General features: G+C 34.3%; 2 protein-coding genes across 4 annotated transcripts; one reads left to right on the top strand and one right to left on the bottom strand.

Annotated features, from left to right (window-relative positions):
* The first annotated feature begins 1,754 nt into the window (after positions 1-1,754).
* On the top strand, positions 1,755-4,398 carry LOC122403440 (regulation of nuclear pre-mRNA domain-containing protein 1B). The gene is made up of 5 exons (XM_043406965.1): positions 1,755-2,034; positions 3,066-3,364; positions 3,438-3,572; positions 3,682-3,957; positions 4,015-4,398. The coding sequence occupies exons 1-5, from the start codon at positions 1,884-1,886 to the stop codon at positions 4,162-4,164; spliced, it is 1,011 nt and encodes a 336-aa protein (XP_043262900.1). The 5' UTR covers positions 1,755-1,883; the 3' UTR covers positions 4,165-4,398.
* A 317-nt stretch (positions 4,399-4,715) lies between these two features.
* On the bottom strand, positions 4,716-6,625 carry LOC122403441 (nuclear envelope phosphatase-regulatory subunit 1). Of its 3 annotated transcripts, XM_043406967.1 has the most exons (5): positions 6,173-6,625; positions 6,025-6,110; positions 5,806-5,877; positions 5,330-5,464; positions 4,716-5,266 (listed from the first exon to the last, which is right to left on the bottom strand). In XM_043406967.1, exons 2-5 carry the CDS (start codon positions 6,050-6,052, stop codon positions 5,109-5,111), a joined length of 393 nt encoding a protein of 130 aa, XP_043262902.1. In that variant the 5' UTR covers positions 6,053-6,110; positions 6,173-6,625; the 3' UTR covers positions 4,716-5,108. The 3 variants fall into 3 exon arrangements, with proteins under 3 accessions (XP_043262902.1, XP_043262901.1, XP_043262903.1); XM_043406966.1 differs by having other exon boundaries at positions 6,025-6,625; XM_043406968.1 differs by having other exon boundaries at positions 5,806-5,889; positions 6,025-6,625.
* Positions 6,626-8,581: the final 1,956 nt, after the last annotated feature.

Raw genomic sequence — 8,581 nt, forward strand, 5'->3', positions numbered from 1 at the left:
GTTTCATTTAAATTCATTTAGCTATTTATACTCAATCGTATTAATAATATACATATGTGTGCTCATACATGAGAATAAAAAAAAATTTCTTTTTTTTCAATAATTAAAATATGATCAGGAGGTCTTAAAACGTGTATTTCCGTAAAATAAATTTTACAAAATTTTTTTTTCATTATGGGTACTTTGCTTATATGCGCCTACATAGGTCGGAAAGTAAAAATGCCTGGGCAGTCGAGAATCTCGGCTCGAGAATCCAAATCGTATGCCGTTGACTGGAGCCGATCTCGCATAATCTCGAGCCGAGATTTTCGACTGCCCAGGCATTTTTGACTTTCCGACCTATGTGGCGTATACAATGTATAAGCAAAATACCATAATGAAACAAAAATTTCAAAAATTTTTTTAAAAAGAAGGACAGATTGACATTTTTGTTCTCATTAGTGTTTGCGGCGTGTTTGCGTGGAATGTGTCCGATATCTACATATGTATATAATCAATTCATTTTCCTTCAATAATTCTCCATTGCAAGAATTCTACAGTATTCTTACATTTTTTTATATTTTAAAATTTTCCCATGTTATTAGAGAGTAGATATACGACAAAAGTTATACAACTTATAGTTCCTAGCATGTATAACATGTATATGTATATAACGCATGGTCGCTTCGTATGGAAAGTCAATGAATCTTCAAAAAGCGCCCAGGTCCGATTTCGAGAAATGTAAGGTCTGTCAGTCACGATGGCTTTTGTCGTTTACTGACGATTCGAACGGGTGGCGATGCCAGCAGGCTTGCTTTCGAGAAATGTAAGCGACGTCAGCGATGCAAGAGCGAGAAGGAAAGCGAGTATCTGTTCTTCTCGGCTCTTCCGAAACTCTACGAACTCACGTACACGCAATTGGGCATAGGGTGTGAAAGTGAGGAATGAGGAGTTTCTGGGGCCCCCGATGTGCGGTCTAATAACACTGATTTTGAGTCGCAGATACATTTTTCCCTGGTTATTTTTTAAATAAATGATGTATTACGATTTAAAATAAAAAGAGGAGGATTTGCGGTGTACGTATCAATGAGATACATCTTTAGGTGTTTTAATAATCTTGAAATTTTTAAATAATCTTAATCGATTGATTACTCCAATGAAATTAATCGATTAATATCCAATGATGAACCGTACAGCTTTCATTCCGTTAAAAAATAATAAAATTTATGTAATTTCATTTTCTGTCTCCCTTCCTCTTGTGTTCATTTCTAAATCTGTTGGTAACGTTGTGAGTGACACGAAAATGGTAATGGGGCTCTAGAGCCCCAGAGAAACGGGCCGAAAAAATACATTAGGTGAAAGGTCTACTCGTATATCTCGTCTGTGGTATAACCTCCTCTGTGCTATAACACACTACAGAACACAACTCGAAAATTATTTAATTACTCATTTCCTCCAACTAATTATTAAACTTTTAAAATTCTATAATTAAATATAAATCCTCAACAATATTTCAATAAATTGTTCCTTTGAAAATTTCGACCATAATTAACGACTATAATATAGAATAATCTAATATTCATTTCAAAAAATCAACTTAAAACTAATTCCAAAAAGTTAACTCCGAACTGAGCAAATTAGGTGGAAAAAAACCTTGTACTCAAAATTTAGTTCGATATATCGATGAATATTTATTCGATTTGTGATTAATCGAGCATCAATCGACCGAGTTTCGATTAATATAGTTGGAAGTTTGTTTCAAAGATGGTGTCCAGGCGTAACGACAGAAACGTTTCGTGTTTAGATTTCAGCTGTTGAGTCCGTGCACTTATGGCGGCTCGTGAATCGGTGAATAAAAAGTTCTCTGTATTATTCGAAGAAGGATTCGTGGTTTTCGTTTAGAAATGACAGGCTTCACCGAAAGCGCACTGGTGAAAAGGTTAATGGACTTGAATCATTCGCAGCAGAGCATCCAGACACTTTCACTTTGGTTAATTCATCACAGAAAACATCATCCCACCATCGTCAAAGTCTGGTTCAAAGAAATGTGCAAAGGTACAATTGTTTCAGAATTTTTACATGTTACACGACACTAATAACGTTAAGAAATCGATCCAATGACAAACAAACAAGGTTCGACATTTTTATGTTTAGGTTAGGTTTGTAAAAATAGTGGTTAGAATGTGTCTTTGTATTCTTTAAAATATTTCGCATTTTTCTTTTTAGTTTGTCGATTTAGAACTGACATTTTATTATTTCAAAACTGATTACATATGTCAAACAAAAATTGACGAAATTTGTAGGTTAACTTTGTAGAAATTGTAAGCAGAATATAAATTGTGGAATCTTCACAGTACTTCGTTATCTTTCTTTAGTAATTCGTATTAATTCGCAACAGATGTTTTATCATTAAGGAATCGATTGAATGAAACAAACTAGGTTCGACAATTTTTGTTTTAGGTTAGGTTTAGGGAGAATTATTAACAAAATGGAAAGTTTAAACACATTAGAATATTTTGGTAGTTCTTGATGATTTGCAATGAAAATATTATTATTAAAAAATTGATTAAATGTCAAAATATAGTCGAAATTCTTAAATTAAGTTTGTAACAAATGTACTGAAAATACAAATCTTAAAATCTCCACAATATTTTCTTATTTTTATTCAGTAATCTAGTAATTCACAGAAATTATATCATTTCAAAACTAATTAATGTCTCATACAAGTTTCATCAAAATTTTTAGGTTAGGATAAAAAATTTCGTAAAAATTCTACTCAACACCATAAATTCTAAGACCTTCACAACTATTCCCTTATTTATATTTAGTAACCCATTAATTTTCAACGGAAACATTATCGTTTTGGAACTAATTAAATGTTGTTAAACAAAAACGTCGAAATTTTTAGGTTAACTTAGGTTAACTTAGTATAAATGCCCTTCAAACACACAAATTTTTTAATTTTCTCAATATTCCCCAATTTGGTCTTTTAATACGTTATCTCTACTTTCCAAACATCACAATCTTAAATTCCTTGAATTACAAACTCTCATCCCTCTTAACCATAATCGTGACCCTTATTCCAGTGAAGGACAACCGCAAATTAATGTTCATGTATCTAGCCAATGACGTGATCCAAAACAGCAAGAAAAAGGGCCCTGAATTTGGCAAAGAATTTGAATCAGTGCTTCCTAAAGCTTTTGAACATATGAAAGGTTTTGATGATAAAACTAGAGAACGACTGAACCGACTTCTTCAAATTTGGGAAGAACGTGGAGTCTACGACAAGGCCCAAATCACAGAATTTAAATTGGCTTTTGATACCTCTAAAGATCCTGGAACTCCTCCAAAGAAGAAACTGAAGAATGACATCGAAAAAGCGAAGGTATCTGCCCGTAAAATCTAATTTTGCTAAAAAATTTTGGATTGGAAATTTTAATTCTATTGTCACGTTCTAGAAAGAAAAGAAGGAGCGAAAGAAATCGGAGACGGAAGTGGAGGTCGATGGGACAAAGGAACTTCACGTGACGCTGAGCCCTAGAACTCCCGCTGGTGACCCTCCAGAGACGGAGGAACTCATCAAAGCGCTTATGGTGAATAATTTTTAGACAAAGAACTACTGCAAAGTTGAATGGGAAATATATCAATCCCCTGCATTAAATTTTTGGTTGAGACACCTGGTATCAAAGTATTGTGTTTCAGGACTTAGAGAACACAGCATCGTCAGATGCTGGTGTGAGAGAACGAATTGCATCCTTGCCGCCGGAGGTGTCAGAAGTATCGCTGCTTGCAAACCTGGCGGACAGGGCAGCTGCGGACCAGCTGAGCATCGCTGTGAACGAAGCCGCAGCTTTACTGGCAGATTATAATGGAAGATTACAGGCAGAAATGGAGGACAGAAGGCGGCTGCTTACTATGCTCAGAGATTATACCTTGGCCCAAAGGCAACTACTTCAGCAGGCGCAAACTACACTTGAAGTAAGACCTTTCTTTGATTAGAAATTGCTTTGTAATGTTAACGATTGTGTATTTTAGGACTATAAGGAGAAATTGAAAAAGGTCTGTGCAGTTAGATCGGAAGTCAAGTCCCACATTTCAAACCTTCCAGACCTAACACAACTGCCAGACGTCACCGGAGGCCTTGCGCCTCTTCCTTCAGCTGGTGATTTATTTTCCATGCACTAGGAGCGATTCGAATTGGTGAAACTGCTGAAAACTTGTCTATGAGAAGTCTGGAGAAGCTTCAAAATTTCGAATCGTATGAATCGAAGATTTAGGAATCGAGTTTGGTGAGGATCCCAATAATTGCTACGTGTATATATATTGTAACGTGATTCTGGGAAGGCAAATCGAAGAAAAAGTGGTTTTCGAGACTCTGTGGGGAGATTATAATGATGCGAATAAATGTTTTGATCGTTATGGTGCATTTTTAATTCGATTATCCTTTTGATAACTTGTAACAAATTTTTCTGTCGCAGATTTAAAATCGTAAATGGATGCAACGATAAATTAATTTCAACTGTGAATCACTGTAATTAAGTTGAAAGGTAATCGGAAACATAATATAAGTTTATTAACGCAAAAGATTGGTATAATGATATATTTTTGCGAACTTGTTGCAAGAAACAGTTTTGACTATGAATTGGGAAAACTCATTTTGCAATTACTGATCCAGGAGATTGGTACAAAGCAATTTAAACTAAGTAAACGATTGCTTCCAATCGTTTCAACTCTCGGCGAGTTGCATCACAATATAAATAGGAGTATTTACGAAAGTATTCAATTACAATAGATTCTATTAACAAGAAACTTAGAAAATACATTAATTATTGCTTTCCATGATCTTTGCATGTGTTTTACTGTCTATTTTACATTTTCCTTAATTATAATTAGTACAATATTAATTGTAACTGATAATAATGATTGGAACTTGGACTTTGAACCCTAATAGTTTGAGGTACATAATTAATCGTGACAGACACTACCAACTGTAATTTAGGCACCGAGCCCTCATTACTAAATTAAATAATAGTTTCAACTCATTTTCAATTATAAAAAATGTATATCGAAACCTTCAACGGACGATAAACATTGAAAACCCAATCATTGAAGATTGTAGGAGATGGGTTTTAGGTATCGTGAAGATGCAAGGGCCTAGTAGGTTTGAGAATGAGCTTTCCAGTGTCATCGCAGCTCATGTTAAAGTCTCCAAGCACGATCCTAGCCCTCTGAGTTATGATACTTGGTGCTATCACTCGTCTGTGGACCCCCAGCATGAATAATATTACTGAAATCATAGTAATTTTGATGAATATTGATTGGCAAGAAGATTAGGATTTCTAGTTTTTACCTAGAATGATGCTAGCTATGGCGAAGAATGGGTGGTTGTAGAGACTTTGGGTAAAGGAAACAGCGGATGTGTTGGGATCTGTTAGCCAATGCCACGCACCCACTGCTGTGCACACTGATATGAAACCTAGCAACACTAGAAAGGAATTAACAATGTCATTGAAGAATTACTTTGAATCGTTTGGTATTATTAGAAAAAAATTATGCTTTTGTAGTTCTTGGTTTGTCCCCACCAAAGGATAATATAATTGAAAAAAAATCTGTTTAGTAGTGATACAATTTCCATCTTTGAAATAAAATTTAAAATTTAGTTACGATGAAACATAATAGCATAAAGGAAGCAAAAACTGTGAAATTTTCTCATACTATTAAAAAGGAAAAACATACAGTTCTTAAATAAGAACTACTTGAAACATTATTTTTATATTAACTATACTTTCAACATTTGTTAATTTTTGAAAAAATAAACAATCATACTTCTCCATCTTAAAGTTGCCGGTTGTAAACTAATAATAACTTCTGTAAGACGTCTTTCGAAAGCCTTCAAATCTGAAATTAATTACAGAAAACTGAGTTATAACCTCAAAATCATCCAATAACCTAAACGATATTATTATTATCGTAATTTCCAAATTTTTTCTAAATAAACAAAGAAATGAAAGGTGGAATGAAACGAATTTTTATTTTTATTTTTACCTTCACAAACCGTTTGATCCAAAGACATTTTTATTTATTTTCCAAGATCACGTGACGTCCAGTTGATAAAATAAGCAGCTCCCATTCTGATTATTATGGAAAGGATTGTTTTTTTTAAATAAACACCTAATCCAATTCATGCAATTACCTGTTTGACTTTCCCATTAATTTTCCAAAAGAACGTGACTTCTACTCCATAAAACAAACAATTGCCATTCATAATAATTGTTTAATTAAACAAATAACTCGATTTACTCGTTTTTTCTTATCAATTTACTACGACTTCAATAATTCACTTTGAAGGTTTCATTAATAATTAAAATTCCACGAAATTGAAACGTATGTGTAATTTTCTGGGGGAATTATAGTGATTTTGTATGGATAGTGAACACTGATCTCGATACAATAAAAATTCGATATACTATGTCCGAAAATTGGAACCACAAATCACGCGATTACGAAGTAGACGAGTTGTTTATAATTAAAGAAACAGTCCAAATTGCTCGAGTCGTATATTGAACGTAGAGAAGGATAACGAGTAAAAGGGAAGAACGTTCCCTCAGCAGTCGATCTTAGCAGTATGTCAAGGGGAATCTCAGTGGCAGGGATGAGCACCAGGCAGTGTGGCCAGATCTGGCATAATCAGTGTGGCCAGATCGGGCATAATTTAGTGCATCGAAATCGACAACAGTGACGACGAACTTCCTTAGCGTCTAACGGAATGGTGGGGATAGCAGGCATACGCTACCGCACGAGCCACGTGTACGTGAGCTCGGCGCTTGCGCACAACTTCGGGAAATCGATAAAGAACGATAGTGTGAGCCTTTCCTTCTTGCTTTTGTAAAAGACAAAACAACTGAAATACGACCTCGCGATAAGTGGCATACGATTCCAAGTCTCGACCTCGACTGCCCCAGCATTTTTACTTTCCGACCTATATGTAAGGTATAAGGAAATTTATAATCATAATGAAAAAAAATTTTGAAGTTTTTTTTTAGCGGAAATACACGTTTTGGGACCCCCTGATCATATTGTGACTATTGAAACAAACGATATTTTTTTTTGTTCCTATGCTATTAACATGAATGCATTAAACGACTAAGTAAATTTCAATAACGAAAAAAATATTTCGAAATTTTTTTTTAGCGGAAATACACGTTTTAGGACCCCCTCATCATATTGTGACTACTACAAAAAAACATATTTTTTTTTTGTTCCTATGCTATTGACATGATTGCGTCTAAACGGCTGAATGAATTTCAATGAAACTTAACATTTAAGTTTTATGTTCTCGTTTTAAGGTCTCATTCTATTTTAAGCGTGATCAGCTCCCATATAATGATGATTATACGTTTTTAGTTTTATAATTATTTCGATACATACACATCATTTGTAACAAATTTTTAAAGCGATTTATATAAATCTTAAGAAGGATTAAGATCAAATATATTTTTCTCCTATCTTTCCTAGACAGGAAAAATTAAACGAAATCTTATGCCTTGCATACCTACCTAAACCACATAAAAAACGTATTCCACAAATATTTTAGAATAATGTTGTTCAAAGCAGTCTTACTCGTAAAGGGTTAATTAAGGGTTAATTAAAATGAAAAACCACTCTTAGCCAGTACCGTGCACGCTACAGAAATAGATTACTACTGACTTTTCCCACTATGTTTTTTAATAACCGTATCAAATTGTTACACACAATCAAATGTTATATATTTGACTTAACTTTACATAACAAAATAATTGTAACGATAGGTAAAAGAATAACGTGCACGCTACCGTTCAATGGAAACCACGGGAAGGTGGTGGTCACTTCCATCAGGAGGGAAATGTAAAAAATTGTTATTTCTTTGTAACATTATCACATGCCGTATATTAAAATGTTTTTATTAATGTAATGAAATTACAATATAATGAAAAACTAACTCGTGAATGCATTAATTTTTATTAATATACACACGAGCCATAAAAATGGAAAAATGATATAATTGTTTACATTTCCAAAGGATGGGATGTCGAGATAGGACGTTTGCGATTAAGCTGGCACGTTATGTCGTGCATTGTTGCTCTTACGGTACCGTGACGTAAGTGTAACAAGGCGCGACATTCTACGTCATAGCCACACTATCTACAGCAAGCAATTTCACTAACTAAAAATATACGGCAAAATATAAGCAAATAAATGAAGAAAAAAAATGATAGTTAGAGCAAGCAGAATAGTATTTACAGCAAGCGAAATACGTAAAAAAAGTAACAACGCGAGACAAATTGAACGACTATTTACATATTAGCGATGTCCAAAAAAAAATATTTTGGACATCACTAACAAGACTGCGGTTGCAGTGTAAGCGCTTTCGCGTGACGTTATGGCACATACATGCATCACACCTTGTTGCGCCTACGTCGCGGTACCGTTGACGTAACAAGACCAGTCTACCGCGACGTCGCATGAAAACGTTTATACTGTCATTGCAGCCTAATAGTACGAATTTACTAAAGAGCTTTTCTCTGGAGAGAAAAATCTCTCTAGAGAAAAGCTCTGTAGTAAA

Source organism: Colletes gigas, unplaced genomic scaffold (assembly GCF_013123115.1).
Source record: "Colletes gigas isolate AHSC1104 unplaced genomic scaffold, ASM1312311v1 Colletes_gigas_Sc00053, whole genome shotgun sequence".
In the NCBI taxonomy this organism is placed as follows: Eukaryota; Metazoa; Arthropoda; class Insecta; order Hymenoptera; family Colletidae; genus Colletes; species Colletes gigas.

What these genes read in the sequence shown, in the direction of transcription:
- LOC122403440 (XM_043406965.1), top strand. Translation starts at nt 1,884, where the DNA reads ATGACAGGCTTCACCGAAAGCGCACTGGTGAAAAGGTTAATGGACTTG. An exon ending in GTTCAAAGAAATGTGCAAAG is followed by an intron (nt 2,035 to 3,065) that starts GTACAATTGTTT and finishes CCCTTATTCCAG; the next exon opens with TGAAGGACAACCGCAAATTA. An exon ending in AACTCATCAAAGCGCTTATG is followed by an intron (nt 3,573 to 3,681) that starts GTGAATAATTTT and finishes ATTGTGTTTCAG; the next exon opens with GACTTAGAGAACACAGCATC.
- LOC122403441 (XM_043406968.1), bottom strand. Translation starts at nt 6,052, where the DNA reads ATGTCTTTGGATCAAACGGTTTGTGAAG. An exon ending in GGATCAAACGGTTTGTGAAG is followed by an intron (nt 5,890 to 6,024) that starts GTAAAAATAAAA and finishes TCAGTTTTCTGT; the next exon opens with AATTAATTTCAGATTTGAAG. An exon ending in GGCAACTTTAAGATGGAGAA is followed by an intron (nt 5,465 to 5,805) that starts GTATGATTGTTT and finishes ATTCCTTTCTAG; the next exon opens with TGTTGCTAGGTTTCATATCA.